The sequence below is a fragment of the Pocillopora verrucosa genome, chromosome 4 (assembly GCF_036669915.1).
Source record: "Pocillopora verrucosa isolate sample1 chromosome 4, ASM3666991v2, whole genome shotgun sequence".
Classification (NCBI taxonomy): Eukaryota; Metazoa; Cnidaria; class Anthozoa; order Scleractinia; family Pocilloporidae; genus Pocillopora; species Pocillopora verrucosa.
Window position 1 is genome coordinate 4,976,298 of NC_089315.1, and position 17,838 is coordinate 4,994,135.

The 17,838-nt window shown below is 37.2% G+C and overlaps 3 protein-coding genes across 3 annotated transcripts; 2 read left to right on the forward strand and 1 right to left on the reverse strand.

The window, feature by feature from the left end:
- Nucleotides 1-2,219: 2,219 nt before the first annotated feature.
- LOC131794716 (ankyrin repeat and SOCS box protein 7) lies at nt 2,220-5,574 on the reverse strand. The gene is made up of 2 exons (XM_059112259.2): nt 4,606-5,574; nt 2,220-3,432 (listed from the first exon to the last, which is right to left on the reverse strand). Exons 1-2 carry the CDS (start codon nt 5,441-5,443, stop codon nt 3,299-3,301), a joined length of 972 nt encoding a protein of 323 aa, XP_058968242.1. The 5' UTR covers nt 5,444-5,574; the 3' UTR covers nt 2,220-3,298.
- A 73-nt stretch (nt 5,575-5,647) lies between these two features.
- Nucleotides 5,648-13,820, forward strand: LOC131794681 (katanin p60 ATPase-containing subunit A-like 2). Its single transcript, XM_059112215.2, has 17 exons — nt 5,648-5,778; nt 5,884-5,954; nt 6,102-6,198; nt 6,402-6,471; nt 6,589-6,637; nt 7,412-7,553; nt 8,020-8,139; nt 8,520-8,594; nt 9,136-9,213; nt 9,765-9,863; nt 10,235-10,298; nt 10,554-10,672; nt 11,133-11,227; nt 11,314-11,424; nt 11,699-11,867; nt 12,167-12,269; nt 12,800-13,820. Exons 1-17 carry the CDS (start codon nt 5,722-5,724, stop codon nt 12,952-12,954), a joined length of 1,674 nt encoding a protein of 557 aa, XP_058968198.2. The 5' UTR covers nt 5,648-5,721; the 3' UTR covers nt 12,955-13,820.
- A 799-nt stretch (nt 13,821-14,619) lies between these two features.
- Nucleotides 14,620-17,820, forward strand: LOC131794751 (uncharacterized). Its single transcript, XM_059112300.2, has 5 exons — nt 14,620-14,773; nt 15,489-15,555; nt 16,638-16,715; nt 17,138-17,223; nt 17,470-17,820. The coding sequence occupies exons 2-5, from the start codon at nt 15,489-15,491 to the stop codon at nt 17,488-17,490; spliced, it is 252 nt and encodes an 83-aa protein (XP_058968283.2). The 5' UTR covers nt 14,620-14,773; the 3' UTR covers nt 17,491-17,820.
- The last annotated feature ends 18 nt before the right edge of the window (nt 17,821-17,838 follow it).

Consider the following 17,838-nt stretch of genomic DNA (forward strand, 5'->3'; position numbering starts at 1 on the left):
CAACTGTCCTTTCCCTGTCGGCGAGAGGTGAGCCGGGATACAGATACTGATATTAGTCCCAGGACCCCGGCCAACCTCTCCCCGGCTCGTCTCTCAAATCTTATCGGGGGCGGAAAAACGCTTCTTTTGCAGTGCGAATATTAAGGTAATTCTCTGAAAAAAAAGTTATTGGGCAATTTTTTCCCTACCAATGTTTGTTTAAAAAAAAATACAATAAAAAAAGGTAGGTCACTGTGCTTGATTGGGAGATATAGTGGGCCAAACTTACCCATTTATGCCTGTACTGGCATAAATCACTTGCGTAGTTTACGGTACATTTCCCTGCAGCAGGAAGAAGGGGTTTCTAAACTGACACTTGAAAAAAACTCGATAGGTAGAAAGTCACGAGCGTATAAAACAATTTAATTTATAATTTGTTGGAAAATCACGCAAATTTAAACGACATAGACTCAAAACGTTCCTCAAGTTGTTTCTTTCAAGGTCATCATTTGCATCCTTGAGTAACGGGCTTTGAGCAAGCTTTTAGCTTTATCTCTTTATTCCTTTTGAAAATTCTTTTCATTTCCTCAATTTTATGGAGAATAAATTGAACACAAAAATTACGCAAAAAAATATGGGGCACCGTGCTCGTTCAAGAGCGAAAGACGATCGAAACTCTCTACCTGATTCATGGATTCAAAAACAATACCGTGTTCTCGGAGTGCGCGCGCGACCTAGTTCCTCTAAGTAGGCGATTTTTGTACGCAGTATAGGATGCACAATGCAAAACTGAGGAATCACCTGGATAATAACTATTTTCATGTTCGTGCAGTAATGTAAGCGCAATGTAATACTATTGATTAGCTGACTGAAAGATTAAGAGAAATAATTGAACCAGCATTGCCGATCTTTCATACCACGGTGTTTGTTTACTTTTGACCACTTTGGCGTAAATTAAATTAGAATTTGCGTCCGCTCCGTACTCGGCTCTTCGTCTTAATCGACAAACAAACTACTGAAATTTTCATTTATCACTTACTGGTATTTTTTCATTTGTTTTCCTCTCGAGTGGGCTTGCACGCGTCATTCACTTCTCTGAAGTTTCTGCAAGTACAAGACAAAACTATGACTTGGACTGGCAATTTCAATGAGCCAACATTTTCTTTGAAAACTAATTACCTTGCAAAACCGTTAGGCTGTCGAGATAAGAGCTCAGAGAGCGCACAAACGAAAAGTAGACTCGAGTCCTCTCTGCAGCTCACCGGCGAGGCATGAAGTACTATTAAACACGTTTACTACATTTTTCAGTGGTTACTAGGCGACAATTATGACGTCACTAAAAAGAACCATCTATCCCAGAAATCTACTCAGAAGTAACCCAGGTGATCGCATAAAAACTTTGCAGTTTTAATCTTTTCTTGTTATTTTTCTGTTTTTGGCATCAACTGGTCCATATCATGGTATCACGGCATCAACAATTTATCTGCGGCAGAAAATATCCGCATTGCAAACAAAAAACGCTCTATCAGCACAAAGAAAAACCCCCATTGCAGAAGTCACGCTTCACGCCAGAGTTGCCAGAAATTAATTTTTCCAGTGGTGAGGGGTTACTCCGCCATTAACATACGGTGCAATCTTAATTCATAATATTCGATAGCCTTAGGGGTTATTTTGCGTGAGGCTTTCAGTGCAGAAATTATTATGCTCCTAATGAAAAACAACAACATTGACCTAGACCCAAACCAAAAGGATTAGGATTAAGTTATTGGTCAATACTAGGAAAAAAACATTCACTAAAAAAGAGGCTAGAGTCCAAACTCTGAAGAAAATATGTATTAAACTTGTTTACTAAACCACAACATTTGGCTTGAATAAAAACTCCTTAATTTCTTTAAATTCCAAACAAAGGGGCAACAAATTAGCACAAACGATGCTAAAAGAAGCAAAACGCCACGAAAACAAACAACAAAAGTAAGTGAAATGATAAAGGGAACTATTAAAATGTGTTTGAAAAAAACACACAATGACCAAATTATAAGTGTTTTTGAGATTAATCCAGGAAAGGAGAAGCAGTTTGCCCCTGGAGGAGTGGACCCCCCTTGGTCACATTTTACTGCAAGCTTAGTCACTAAGGACAAAATTACTAAATAAACACCTTCATCTATTGCCACATCAAATGACCACAACATAAAATCATACCTTGTTGTAGCTAGCACTAAATTCATAAACTACAAGCACAATTTAAAGTTTCAAACTTTATTATTTGATAAATTCAAACAATAAAAACATGCATGTTACCATGACACTGACACTTAAAAGACTTGTTAAAATGCACAACATGCTATTGAGAGCAAAATGGGAACCAAAAATCGACTGTGATGAAACTGACTCTATGATGCAAATTAATAAGATAACAATGAAAAAGTAAAATATGCTATTTTTTCCTAAAACTATTGACCATCTGTTCAGAATATTTCATTTTTTCTGACAAAGATAGGATTAAAGTAATAAATTTCAACACTTTCTAAACATACCATGCAGTGCACCTTTAAAGTTAACATGCATGAGAAACAATTAATACAAATTATTCCCAGGAGGAAAGGATAGCGAATGAAGGCTTGTTATCATTAATTATTTGCAATATTATCACCAACTATATGTCTCTTTAGCTTATTAAAAAAAAAAAGATATTTCCTTCTTCATAGAATTGGCAAAACCCCCTATCAACCCTTACAAGCTTAATTAAAGCAGTCTACATTAACGAGAACTTTGTCGTTCAGTTTAAGGGACTGACAGTTTCATGGGATGGGGTACTTAAAATTAGTAAAAATAAACAACATCAGGATAGGTAACAGTAATTCTCTTGACTCTGTTTTTAATGAAACAGAGGATACTACAATTCAAACTATTTCTTAAAGTAATTTAAACTGAAATCCCTTTTAAAACTATAACATATTCCCATACAACATTAATTAAAAAACATCTAAATCATCCTGTAGCTGTAAAAGTGTCTGCCCTGACTAAGTAAAATCTGTTAAAGTACCATTGTTAGAGTACCTGTTTAAGCACTAATTAAAAGCATTATTGTTAAAGTACCTGAGCTTATGCAATATGCCCTGCTTATGTTAATGGCCACAGACTGAAAAAAAAAACCACCTTCTTGGAAACTTATGACCATGGAAACTACACAAAGGTCCAACATCTCAAGTTACCATTAGCTAATTCTTATCATTATCAGGAATAAAAGAGCAATTTTTGGCCCAATAATAGCCGGCAAACTCTGTTAGTTTGATGTGACTTTCATACTTGTCATCTTACATTATTCATATTTGTAAAGAAGAAAGTCCTTCATTATAATTGAGACTGGTAGCTTAGATATATCTTGAAGTCGTTTGGCACCAAGTGCTTCCCGAATGACAAAACGGCAGGAATCTTGTAGACTCCTTGGATTTTCTGAAAATAATAATAACAAATTTCCTTTTTATTTTTACTTAACAAATAATGCACCTATAGTTTATAATTTCAGGATTAATCAACCAATAATCAATTTTGTTCAGTTTTGCCTTTTGCGAGTTGGAAACTTCAAGCTAACAAGAAACATTCCAGTAGGGTAGAATAAGCTCCTACAAACTATCCATGCCACAAAATTGACAGGAATTGAGTTCAATAAGTCACTTAAACTTATTGAATATGACAGATGGTAAAGTTTGAGCTTAGCAGCAGAATGGAGAAAGATTTTAATTGACTTATCTGAGTGAAGGACAAAATATAACTACACCAATTCACATCCCTTGAGATGAGCTGATTTTATGTTCTCTCTGTAACCATTTGGTTACTTTACAAATGTTTGACCTTAATCCTGTATAGCATATGCAGAACTGCAGTACTACACACAACAAAGGTCTTTATTGTACATTCATGTACACTTCTAATAATATTTTGGTGAGTGTAATCAGGAAACAGAAATAGCCTTGCACATTCTGAATTATGAAAACAAGTACAAATAATAATATACACAACTAAGCATAGTAAAATACATAAAATGAATCACTGAAAAGGGTGAAGATCATGGAAAGAGGAAAGTGTGACATGTCCTCTTTTCTTGGAAGTCATACATCAGTACCACTCATTTGCATTGCCCCTTTTTCGTGACCATTTTCTTTTCAAGGCCATTAATGACAATGCCTCCCCCTTACCAAAAAAAATATTTAAACATTTAAAAATGTTTAAATATTTTTTTTAAAAGTACTAAATTTCTTGCAGTTGACAATATTCTTCACTAGTTTGCATCATTCTTAATGCCATGTTCCACTTCTTCCAGCAAGCATTCTCTTTGTAAAAGTAATTGACAGCCTCACACCAACTGAAATTTAGTCTTGTCACATAAATATTTATGATCAAGGAGTACGATTTACTTTTCCTAAAATCAATTTTCTCTCCTAAGTCTAATCAAATTACATTTCTCAAGGTAACTATGGATGAGAAATTTACCTGCATAAAATAAATGTAAAAAGAAGAGTTGATTATTCTTAGTGTGCAAGAATGAGAGATACATTTCAAAGTGGAAGTTTGCCTTTTTCTCAAAATAGGTTTTTGCTAACGTCGATTATTTACATGTACACTTACTTGACACGCTGCTGAGAAAATCCAAACAGTCTCTATCGATTGAGTTTAGGTTGTACATCATCCTTGATATCGATAGAGGTGTAAGTCCTTCATCGTTGTAAACATTTATATCTGCTCCAAACTTATAGAGCAAGCGTGCCAAAGGTTCACTGTTCCTTAATGCGGCTAAATGGAGAGGAGTTTGGCCATCCTCAGGCCTTTTGATACTTGTGAGAGCGCCGTGTTCAACCAACATTCGTACACAATTAACGTTACCTTTAATAACAGCATAACGAAGGGGGAATCCAAATTGAACATCAATGTTAGCTCCCCAGTTTAACAAGACACGAATTGAACTCGTCCTTTCACGAATAATGGCTAGTTGAAGAGCTGTCGTGCCTTTGTCGCTTAACGCGTCTACAAAACCTTTTGATTCTAAAAGAAGCTCAACAAACGAGTCTCTACCGTAGTGTGCAGCCACATGTAACGGCGTCCAACCATCCTCACTTCTTGCATCGACGAGCTTTTCTTTGTCTAATCCTTTGAAATCTAACAACAGTTTTGCGATTCTTGTCCGTCCGTGCATGGCGGCGTAATGAAGAGCGGTGAAACCTCCGACGAAATCTCGCGCAAATGCATCGCCTCCTTTCTCGAGGAGCACTCTTAGAGCGCGTTCTTTCCCTCTACTAGCAGCTAAATGAAGAAGCGTCCAGCCATTGCCATCCATCTGGTTGGCAGAGCAACCATCTTTGATGAGATCCCGCACGAGTTTTACATTCCCACTAGCAACAGCCTTTCTGAGTCGCTCTGCAGGACTATCAATCGATCCTTCCCTTCTTCTCGGTCGTTTTCTTGACATAATGAATACCTAAGAACACCGCAACGTATCGATCATGGTCTTATTTTACCTTCTGATGAACAATATTCTCACTGTTTTTTTAAACTGATTAGTCAACACTTTCGAATGACTCTTCGAACGCCATTCTTCCTTCCCAGCATACAACGCGGGTATACCCAATCGAAACCCGCAGTACGAAAACACAGTGGGCTCTAAATCACTAAGTGGAAAAACAAAATGGCGTCCCTTGCGACCTGGAAAAACTAAAAGTTCGAAAAATTATTTCCTGTAGCAGATAGATGACACAAGAACTTAGCTATATGCAGCTCAAGACTGCGAATGAAGCAAGACAAGCGGTAAGAATTTTCACTAGAATATTGTTTTATTATTGTTTGGCTTTATATAAAATTTTCTAAAACAAATATAAAATTTCAGCTTAGTTACTGTATTTATCTTGATAGGAAGAACAACGATGCGAACAGCGGAAAAGAACTCTATTGGTACTTATCGCTCATTACTTACGAGAAGAGGGGTAAGTCGGAAAATAGCCCGTGTGCAATAGTCAGAATCCAGGGTTATAAAATAAAGCGTAATTGACAATTAAGCTAAAACTGTATTGTCCTCCGTTAGAATTAAATTAGAAATCGACTTTCTTCAGAATTACCTTTTCTTTCTGCAGTTATATTGATTCCGCTCATGCTCTCGAGAAAGAAGGTGGTGCAAGTTTAACCAAGTATGAAGTCTGCGACAACATTGACTTGCCAACAATTTTACAGGTAATATAATTTTCTAAGTATCTAGATATTGGTACTTGTAAGCTCGATAACACGAAGAAACCAAAATAGATGGTAGTCTACATAGTTTCTCCTTTTTTCTTTCCTTCTTTAGTCTTCAACTGGACATTTTCTCTTCCCCTTAGTCTCTGGTAAAATTATAAAAATCCTTTGGCAAGAATCATTTTTCTGTGACTTTTTTGCAGGAATTTGAGTCGTATCATTTGGTAAAGTTTAATAGAGGGCCGAAAATTATAAAGAAAAAAGTGACAAGTGGTAAGGACACTTTTTTTATGAGTCTAATAAAATTTCTAATTAAACATAACAGTTCTCTTGCTTTTAATATTTACGTTGAGCCTCGAAATCTAATTTATTGACTGATTTAAATTTCAGCCGATACCAACAGGGCATTGCCTCCAAAGCCAAAATCTTTATCTGGAAGGTAAATGATACTTAATTATTACCAAGCCACAAATCATCCCAGGTCCCAGTTGTTACAAGAGTGGATAATGCTATCCACAGGATAAATCTCTACTCAGTGGATAGCACATTACTTATTGTTTTAACAATACTTAATACTTAATTGTTAAAAAAATTATCCTCTTAATGGCAATGTATCTGATGGATAGAGTTATCTGCCTTTTGAACAACTAGGCTCATATGAATATACAATTATTCATGCCTGTCTGTTCACATACTTTTCTTGTACATCAGCATCCCTTTCCATGCCCCCACAGCTGGTCAGAGTAGGATTGCATGTTTATAATGCAGTAAATGAAATTTAACAGGGTTAACAGCAAAGAGCATCAGCATTCTCTAGAAGTCAATGGTTTTTGTATCTGCACATGCTTCAGAATTCATCTTTGTTTGAGATGTTCTTACACATGCTTTGAGCGTCAACTGTCAGTGTTGCTTGGAGTAGCAGCTCATGCTCCAGTCAGTTTTCCCCATCCCTTCCCTCTCTCTTTCAACTGTTCATTCAGTGTGACAGGTGCCTGTTTCCCTTTCCTGTGTGGGGGCTCATGGCTGAGTTGCCAGGATTTGCTAGCTATGGGAGCAGTCTCCATCTAGGAGCTGGTTGCCAGTAGTGAAAGCTCATGGATGTCTCAGGCACCCAACCTCCACTTGGCGATGCAGTTGTTAACATATAATCAATCTCAGTTCATAACTAGTTGTGAGTAGATGAGGCATATGCTTTTGAATGCCTTTTTATCAGCTCTCGTAGCAGTTCTGTGTCACTTCCAAGTATTAATGGCCATTCAGGATCAACAGATAGTTCTCAGTCCCCAAGTTCATCAAAAAGACCCAGTAGTGATGGCAAAAGAAAAACATCAACTACAAAACAGAGACAACAAGAGGTAGAATGTGTGCACAGTTACTATTTAGAAATGAAAGTTTTAGGAAATACTGTGAACTCCAGAAGCTGATACATATGACACAATCTAGACCATGTTAATATGTAGAACCTGAGGGTATTATAACTGATTTCGGCTTGCACCATCCATGCTTCTATGTGAAGTTTTTATTTTGTTTTATTACTTTGTATTACTTTGTTCTTTATTTTGTGCTATGAAGTTCTATTTTGGAGCGTATTATTGTCTATGGTTATTTGTGACTGCAATTTATATTCTATGATAATAATTAAAGGTAACAATAATTATGAATATATTAATTTAAGCTTCAGGAAAGAAGATTACAAATGACTGTAGTTGTAAATTTGTGGTGGTCCTAATCAAGTTATCATCATGAATTACAGCTCTTTACATACACAATTTTTAATCAGAATCTGCTTTACCTTAATGTTTCACTCACACTATTTTCCAGAAAAATGGCTCACCTCCTGGCAATGGCCTTGCATCAGCCACAAATTCAGAGTTGAACCTGGCAGGAACATCAATAACAAACACTTCTAGGAATTCATCAAACCAAAATACTCATGGAAAGGTGGAGAAAATTAAATAAAGAAAAGTATAGATCAAATACTGTGGGAAGACTCACCTCTATTCATGTAGTTTCAAGGCACAGTTTACAAAAATATCCAGCTTTACACAATAATATCATCTTAAAATCTTTATTGCCTTGAATTTGGAATTATGGACAAGAGTTAATTACTTTCTGTTTCAGAATCTGAATACATATTGTTACAAGGCTTTAAATTTAAGACCCTTTGATATCACAGTAATAATTATAATCAAGTTTTAGATTTAAACATAAATATCAACCCTCAAATTCAATCCATGGTTATTATAAAAATTGAACATAATATTATTTATTTGGTGCAGGGTCCATGAAATTCTAAATATGAAAATTTCTTTTTCTTTAAGAATGTCATTATTGATATGAGGGCCATGTTGAATAATGCAGTCAAAGGTGAATATATGGCAGTTACAGATCCCTCAGTAAGTTTACCCTTATTGTATTAATACAATGTAGAAACATAAGGAATTAGAAATAAAACTTGCAGAACACATCAATTTGCTTTAATTTACACTAAAGATCGATTCCCTGTTTCCTTAAAGTTTATGAAATGATATATTTCAGTCTCCATTCGCAGTGACTGGTTTGAATCTAAAACAATACTTCATTGAGTGAAGGGTTTTTTTCCAGAAAAGAGTCTTAATGAGAGAGACTTTAATTTGTAGGTTGTCTAATGACTCAGCTAGAACCTTAATGGAAATCATTACCAGGGTCAACTCAGAAAGAGGTCAGGGTGGAGGAGGGGTAGCCTGTGTAAGAAAAAATGGAATCTCATCCAGGGAGAGGAGCAATACTCCAATAGAAATTACATCATGATTAAGAAACTAAGGGTAACTAAAGTTAATCTCTGGCTAAAGGGACTACATGTAGACTTTTCGCTGCATTGTAGGATTTGTAAAATTATTAATATTATGGTAATGACTACACGTTACTGTCACTGAGATGATGAATTTTTTTCTGTAGGAAAGACTTTTGAAGCCTCTTGGTGGATTTGCTGGGCTAACAGGAGAATGGAGAGACTTGGCTGCTGTCATCAGCAGGGTATGTTTCTGTTACTTAATTTTCATTGAGTTTAAAGCATGATAATTTGTGTAATTCTTGAGCAGCTTTTCTGTCATAGCTGATTAGTATATTTTTTTACACATTAAAGTGTAAAGAAATCAGAAATGAAATGAAATAAAAAATGAAGCCACTGAACAAAATCTTTGAGCAAGTAGAGTAGCACCTGAGTGACAGCAACCAGTGTAACTTCCTGTGGAATGAACCTCTGGACTAGTTGACAGATTTTCTTCTGCCAAGAGTACAACATACTTGGGCTCACTCTTGAAAAAAGTAGACCAGCCACGGTGTATTAGACCAGACAATACTCCTCCCTACATCTCCTCTAAGGAGGGAAAGAGGACAGGACTTTGGAGGCTACATACCAATGGAGCCTCTTTGAGAATCAAACTCAGGCACATTTGTTTGTGGTGCAGACTTACCACATTGCTGTCTATCTTCTCTGGTAGCGACCAAGTAGTGCAGCGATATATGAATTAGGTGGAGTTACAGTCAATTTGATTCAGTCTTCATGTGGGGATTCCTTCTAACAGGATATTTACCTTCATGACCCTGATGTAAGATGGGATGACATCATTGGCTTGGATGCTGCTAAGAGGCTTGTTAAGGAAGCTGTAGTCTATCCAATCAAGGTTGGTCTGTCACCTGTGATCTCTGTCTTTGTTTCGTCACAGAAAACTATAAACAAGTTCCTATCACCCGACTGTAAAGAAGTTCCAGAATTTCAAGAAGTACTCCAACCACAGAGAAGTTTTGACTGCTTTAAGTGACCCTTAATTAGCTGCAAAATTTTCCCAGTCTCTGGACAAAAGCCAAAATTGTGCAAGGTTATGCTTTATTTTGGGGCAGTAGAAGTGTCATTCAAAGGTCTGCATTTTGTCTCTAAATAATTCGCAATTGACCCATGCTCCAATTCAGGCAAAGAATACATATCAAGGTTAAACAGGAGTTGTTTGGTATTGAGTTTCGTATTTAATGCTAAATTTCTTCTTTTTATTTTCAGTACCCTCAGCTCTTCACTGGCATTTTGTCCCCCTGGAAAGGACTCTTATTATATGGACCACCAGGTTAGATAAAATTTGGAAATTGTTTTTAACTGAGTGAGAGTTTCTGTTATTGTGTTCTTGAAACCATCGTTATTGATTCTGTGAATTTGTGTGTTCAGACTTTAAAGAATTAGGTTATTAAATCAACGTTTAGACTATTCGCGTACTGTCTTTGCGTATAGGTAACCACTTATTAAACGAATCGACAGGTTTGCGGTTTCAAAGACACATTTTTTAGTAGAGGCACTTACTTATTTATATTTTCATCCTTGTAAGGAACCGGAAAGACCCTGCTGGCCAAAGCTGTGGCAACAGAATGCAAGACGACGTTTTTTAACATATCAGCCTCGTCCATTGTGAGCAAGTGGCGAGGGGACTCAGAGAAACTTGTTAGGGTATTAATGTCATTGTTACTGTTGAATACCTTTTGCGATAGTCGTTATTGCAAAAAAAAAACAACAACAACAAAAAAAAGAGAACTCTTAACCCAATCCTTCTACATTCTATTCCGGTAATTGAGATGATCATTGATTCCAAAGATCAAGCGCCATTATTATTATCAGGGAATTTCGCGGTACTCTCTCAATCAATCAGATGCAAAACTACTTTCAATCGCGACTTAGTCACTCGCGTTTTCTCGCGTTTCATGCAGTTTGCTCGTTTTTACTTTGTATTTTCATTGGCTTTTTGTGATATCTCCTTTTTGTTCTGATTGACCGTCTTGATAACTTTGGTTTTGGCATTACAACTTTCAATCCAAAAGTCCTCTGTTACAATATCCGCCTGTTGTAGAACATCACATTCAGGCACACATATTTTTGTTACAGTTATTTATTTAATATGTTTCTATTTAAGGTTTTATTTGAGCTTGCGCGCTTTCATGCACCGTCCACTATCTTTCTTGATGAGCTGGAATCTCTGATGAGTCAACGGGGAGCAGGTGGAGGAGGGTGAGTGAAGACCAAAATGACTGAAGGGAGGATACATGTACATGTAGTTAGTAATCGAATCACAATGGCTGTATTTCGTTTTGTAGAAGCGAGCACGAAGGTAGCAAGCGAATGAAGACAGAACTGCTCGTACAGATGGATGGTCTGGCAAGATCAGATGATCTAGTGTTCCTCCTGGCTGCTTCAAACTTACCATGGTATCAGTGACAGTAAATTATTTTTAAAAACACATGGGTATCTGACAATCGTCGGCTGAGGAATTGTTTTCAGAGACGAAGGCTGACGTGATCAAAAGTCGTCAGTTTGAAGCGGATATTTGCTTAGTTTATCTGCATACACTAAAACTATGGCGCCAGATTAAATTCACCTTGAATAAGCTCGCCTATGAGGCGATGATACTCAGGCGAGTTAACGACCGAATGCCATAAAAGTGTGTTTATCTCTAACATTGCATTCTGATTCATTCCATAGGGAGCTTGATCATGCAATGCTACGTCGTTTAGAAAAGCGAATTCTCGTCGACCTTCCTAGTTTAGAGGCTAGGGAAGCCATGTTGAAACAATACCTACCTCCGTCAATTCACTCAGGGGAAGGAAGTGTGGAGATAAAAACAGAGATCGACTATGGAGAACTGGCAAAGGTAACAATGCAACCATCAAACGAGAATATCCTCATGATAACCTTAAGTGTTTACAGTTTCTCTTCAATCCGTCATCTCCTTCCCATGAGGGGTATATCGCCCTTGTGTCCCTTGGTGAAGGGAGAGGGGAGAGGGGGAGGCGAGAACAGGATTGGGACATATTCTCGAAACATCTATGATTTGTAGAAGATTTCCCCGTTCGGTGGACCATTTACGTTATCAACGTAGGTGTCTACACTAAAGTAAGCAGCTGACCACATAATCCGTTAATTAACTCTTGGTCTGCTTGTTCTTTTCAGCGCACAGAGGGTTACTCGGGCTCTGACATTCGCCTTCTTTGTAAGGAAGCAGCCATGAGGAAAGTCAGGAAGATATTCGACCTGTTAGAGAGTCACCAAGCTGGTAGGCACGTCATAAATTTAAATAGCAGTTGCATCTCTCTGCGTGGAGATTCTACTTAATACAATAGGGAAGAGTTGGAAGGCGATTAGAGGCGGGTCATTAGATATCTCATCTCTTTAATTTTTGTGAAAACAGAAGCAGGGTTTTATTTTTCGTTACCCCGTATCCTGTTGCACAGTACTTCCCTCATTTGGATCCCAGTCCAATTTAGTGTGTGCGCTTGTGATCTATGAATTTGGTTTTCTTCTTTGTTACTCCAGGTAATAAATTAATTTTTAATTTTTGTCACCCTAAGTTTGCTTTTAAGTCCTTCCTTCTCCCCCCACTCCCCCCCCTGCCCCGCCCTGTTCCTTCAGTTTTCCTTAAGTACACAAAGTAAGCTGGAGATTCCTATTTCATATTGGTTAATGGGAAGAAATTGGGAGAAATTGAGTGTGAACACAGTAGTTGTAGGTGCAAAGCCACCCAATTTTAAAAGTAACATCATTGTTAGTCAGTTTCTCCAAAAGTTTCCGTTATTGTTCACACAGAGGGATCAGACGGCCGTGCAACACCGCTGCCAAGACTGGAAATTGAGCCCGTGAACACTGATGACGTAGATGCTGCGTTGAAACACACAAAACCATCCGCCAGGCAGCTAAAAGGCAAATACCAAGACTGGCAAAAGGAGTACGAATCCGTGTGATGAAGTAGAGAGACAACGTAAGCGTCATCCACCATATGGTCCACTAGTGTGACTTTTCATCATCGCCATGGTAATACAAAGATGATCATCTGAAATGTTTGCCAGTGATTGTCACTGCTCAGCGGTATCCAACCAACGTGTCTTCAGAGTCGTTCACAATTAGTCACCAGTGTTATTTATAGAATGAACCTGAATGTATATACAGCTCTCGATAGATATGTGTCCATATGGACTGAATCGCGGGAAACGTGTGCTATTTGTTGACAGCCTCAACAAGAGGTCCAGCTAGATTACATGATGATCACACCTGCGCAATGTTTATGGAATTTCTACTGAATGCATATTTATTTTTCGTCTATTCTGCCTCAGTGACATCAACAAAATTATCATTATAAAATTCTCTTTCAATGAAATGATACATTGTGGAGAGTTATTTTGGAAGAGTAAAGTATCTATTAACCAAAACTAAATCAATCTTACAGCCAGTTAGAAAAGTAGTGAATATTAGAGTTAGCTCGCGAGAGGTGAAAGCTAGTGAACGTATCCGACCGCGATTTGTTTAGAGAGAGATAAGAATTTCGTTGCAGGCAACCCTAAGGTGCAGTAATCCTCGACAGTTTTTCTCTCATAGTACGCCGTAATCACCTGAGAAATTTTATTAACAAGAAATAGTGGATGGGAAATACAGTCAGATTGTGAGATTAATTTTCCAAACGTTTGCGTTACGAACTTCAGATAAAGCAGCACACACGGGATTCAATGTTTATATGGAGTAAAAGCTTCCGCTCCAGGATTTCCTAAACATGAAGATAGACTGATGCTGTTTCTGAGTTTTTTATTTTGTAAATAAACAGATTCGTTTGAGATTCTTCAAGATTTGAGCTGAGATTACCAAGTATCGGACGAATGCAGCGACGTCTGTATTTTATGGCCGAGAGTGAAATATTTTCCGTCCGGCCTGACCGCCTAATCAATAAGCAGTTTATATACCCCCTCTCTTTATTCTTCCTCTCCTCTTCTGGCCTCAGTATCTTGCGAGGCTGTACGTTGCGCCGTGCGAGTATTTACGACCCTGCTCTCGCCATCACGTGTGGCCCAAATACAGAGATGTTTTTAATGTTTTTGTTTTTGTTTCTGCTTTTTTTTTCTTTTTTCGCTTTTTTGTTTTTGTTTGTTTTTTTTTTTTGGCCATGGTGTCTTATGGGTCTTATGGTAATAAACTTAGACTTAGCCCATTGAAAAAATCGTTTCTAGCCAGGTCATGTCCTCCAATGCGCATTGATGAGATGATGGCGAAGAAGAGAACTGTGCCAAAATTAGATAGAGATATTGTGATCATGGCGAGTCAACTGATTTTCCGCCACAGGTGATTACGGGGTTTCAAATGTTTTACGTCCATCTTGGTGAATATACTACATGCCGACCACCTAATAAAATTATAGATATGTTTACGAAAATATGGTGATTTGCATTGAGGTTACATAGTCGAACGTAAGTCCTCTCGACGGATAAAACTGTTTTATGTCAATTCTTTTTTAAGTTCAAAAATTTGAATGAGGTTGGACAGTTAGCACTTTTTTGACGGCCATTGAATAAGCGTGTCAAAAATATTGATTTAAATGGACCACGTGTTGAGATATAAATAATTTAATCGCGCAAAACGAGAAAAACTAGCAATTTTTCCCTTTAAAGCTTAAAAATTAGGAGTTTCCTCTCAGGTAACATTTGAAAATATTAAAAGGCCTAACCTTGGAAAATTCGAAAGAAGAAATCGTCTCTATTTTGTGGTCATATCAGTGAACTTTTTTTTATATCAAATGTAAGTACTACCCTATTTAATGTATTTCTTCCAATATATATAATTTTGGATATCAGATAGAAGATTCTCTGTAGCTGCTGACTGACACATCCCTCCACTTAGATATAAAAACAAATATTTACAAAGCGGAAATACATTAAGGACTGACCAGATCCCGGAGGTTGATTTAAATGGAGCTTCACTTAATTCTCCCTTCATCCATTGCAATCCGCTAAGTAGTATTGGGATTATAATGTGCTTCACTTACTGCCAAAGGGTGTTAACTGCTTGAAAAAAATACCATATTGAGATCACTGATTCATTTTGAAGAGAAATTGTCCATAACCCTTCAGATACGTCCTGTTTATGGGGTTTAACGGGCTCGACTGAGAAGAGCAAACTCAGTTCAAGGTTGGACTGTTTTTCTCAAGTTAGCTTTTTCAGTCGATTAGCTTCCTAAGAAGTATTATGCTATTCTATTGAAACATTTTTTTTCTGTAGACGAGGAAGGGAATGCATTTTATAATGCTTCTGTTATTTAAGCCTCTAACTTGAGAATTTATGTTTACATAGGCTTTATTGCCAGAAATTCGCCTATGTTCTTTGTATCATCCATATCTGAACCGATGACAGCGAGCAACTGCATTAACATCAGACAACTGCTGACCTTTGGGTGAACATTATTTCTTATCATCCCTTTGCGTAGTTTTAAACTTTTTTCCTCTTAAATTTTCAGATGCTGACCAGATTTTCTCTTCATCTGATTGTCATCTTGTCGCTGTTAGTCATCGCAAGTCACGCAGGTGGGTGCGAACACCTGTTTTTGTAGCAAACGTGACCTGGACTTGGCTAATTTTTTAAGATAAGATAATGATGTGACCTGAGGAAAAGAAAACAGCTTGTAAGATGTTATACCGCAAATTCGTCATCTAAAATAGAGGTTTCCTTGAAATTTAAACCTGAGATTTATTCATTCACCGGTTTTTAAGGGCTCTACAGAATATTTCGCCATGGCGCATTGACACACCAGGTGATTCATGGCGCCTATCACAGCTATCGTCGGAAATAGCCTACCGTAGCCTGCTACACGCCGGTGGCAAATTTTGTTATTTATCGCGATCGGGTGTACAAATAGTGAACTAACTATATCTAGCAAGGCTCACTGAAATCAGTAATTCACCTAAGCTCATCCCAGTGAATCACCAATGCAGTCAACTAATCAAGATTGGAGACTTAATCTCGTGACTAAGAACAAAGATGATGAGCTTAGAGGTCACAATATGCAATAGCTTGTAAAATCACCTGCATAGTGAGTCCTCAGCTTGACTGTCAAACCTTTATGCTCAGAAATGAAGTATAATTGACAATTATTCCACAAGCGCGCGTTGGATATGAGATGATAGACACTGAAAGAGTTCCGTGGGGCCGAGTTGGCCATAATCATCTCATCAATATCCAGCAAGCGCAAGTGGAATGTGTTATCTAAAACGCCCCAAATTATGGATAAATATTCCCAACTTTATTTTGTAAACTTTATATTTTGACGTGTACACTTACTATATTTGTTGAGCATGCATGGTGTAATGGCTCATGAGCTAAGCCAATGAAAACTCATGAATTGCGTTATCCAATGATTCAGTTTCTAATAATAAAGTATAATCTCTCACTGCTATACGTAAACTGCTTTTACACGACTCGTAAAAATCATTTACTGAAAATATAGGAAACTTGCAATACACCTATTTTATTCGATTTTCGGCCTGAAAAACTGGTGCTTTTCACAGGTTTACTTTCCATGACAAGAAACTCATAGAATGGCTTCCATTGCGGTCGAGCCATTTTGAGAATTTAGACAATTTATAAACCTTCTAGTTGTCTCTTACAGGTAGTATCGCAAAGGTTGTTGACCACAGTAAAGGAGTGTACATGCACGATCATCCTGATTTCCCATCGGTCATGGGAGGTAAGTATGTCGAACTCCGGATGAAATATTGAAACAATTACATTAAATTAAACTCAACAACTCTTCCACACTAGTTTACCTAAAAAAGTCAACCCATTATAATGTTAACAGATTTGTGAAATCGAAATGGTTTAAATGTCTTCTAAATTTCTCTATGACGGTCAAGAGTGGATGAACTCGTAATGAAACGTAATGCGCAGTAGACCAAAGCATCAAACATGAGCCTCCCATACTGATCTCAAATGGCTTCTCTTGAAAATTCCGGCATTATATCATCTGGCAAACAGGTGATGAGGATAGACAGACTCGCCAACTTGACACAATTATCTTGATGTAACAGAAAATTCTCCCAACAAACTTACGAGAAAATTCTTAGAAGCTGGCAGCAAGAATTACTAATCAGATCATTACCTTATAACCAGGGCCCGGCGGTCCATACCGCACTCACTACCTTCATTCTCGGTTTGGAATTGGTCACAGACGGAGGCGCGCAATAACGAATCTTCAGGTATTTTTGACAGTTTTTAACCTTTCAAAAACTGACAGAAATCCCCATAAAATTGAGTAGAAAAGATAAACAAACACACGCAACCGAAAAACACTAAAAATAACAACAAGAAGACAGACAAACAAAAATAAAAAAGAATATAGAATAAGATAAAAATCACTTACTTTAAATTCAAAATTCCTTATTATAGAATTTAACTACAAAGAATTATCAAAAACATTAATTTTTGCTTTCTTTATTAATCAGGTCCAAAATGAGGCAAGATAGATTCTGATTTGTACAAGAAATTCTCTGCTGAATCTCATTCATGGCATGAAAGTAGGGACATATTAAGAGAAACTGAGCTCACAGAATTGTGGTGTAATGACCACGCAATTATGAGAGCTCCGAGCATTTTTTACGACTAGATATCACATTAACTATATCTTAATTTCCTAATTTCTTCCCAGATCTGTTATCATTTGATTGTTAACATGCATGCAAAGCAATTTTGTAGTCATTGTTAAAAAGATTTTACAGGTTTTGCTTCACCTCGCATTGTGATTGGTCTAGCAACTTTATGCGATCTTTTAACCAATCAAATTTAAATAAAATTAATAGTGAAATAAAAACGGT

What these genes read in the sequence shown, in the direction of transcription:
- LOC131794681 (XM_059112215.2), top strand. Translation starts at nt 5,722, where the DNA reads ATGACACAAGAACTTAGCTATATGCAGCTCAAGACTGCGAATGAAGCA. An exon ending in ACTTGCCAACAATTTTACAG is followed by an intron (nt 6,199 to 6,401) that starts GTAATATAATTT and finishes ACTTTTTTGCAG; the next exon opens with GAATTTGAGTCGTATCATTT. An exon ending in TGGCAGTTACAGATCCCTCA is followed by an intron (nt 8,595 to 9,135) that starts GTAAGTTTACCC and finishes TTTTTTCTGTAG; the next exon opens with GAAAGACTTTTGAAGCCTCT.
- LOC131794751 (XM_059112300.2), top strand. Translation starts at nt 15,489, where the DNA reads ATGCTGACCAGATTTTCTCTTCATCTGATTGTCATCTTGTCGCTGTTA. An exon ending in TTTCCCATCGGTCATGGGAG is followed by an intron (nt 16,716 to 17,137) that starts GTAAGTATGTCG and finishes CCTTATAACCAG; the next exon opens with GGCCCGGCGGTCCATACCGC. An exon ending in GCGCAATAACGAATCTTCAG is followed by an intron (nt 17,224 to 17,469) that starts GTATTTTTGACA and finishes TTTATTAATCAG; the next exon opens with GTCCAAAATGAGGCAAGATA.
- LOC131794716 (XM_059112259.2), bottom strand. Translation starts at nt 5,443, where the DNA reads ATGTCAAGAAAACGACCGAGAAGAAGGGAAGGATCGATTGATAGTCCT. An exon ending in TTTTCTCAGCAGCGTGTCAA is followed by an intron (nt 3,433 to 4,605) that starts GTAAGTGTACAT and finishes TATTATTTTCAG; the next exon opens with AAAATCCAAGGAGTCTACAA.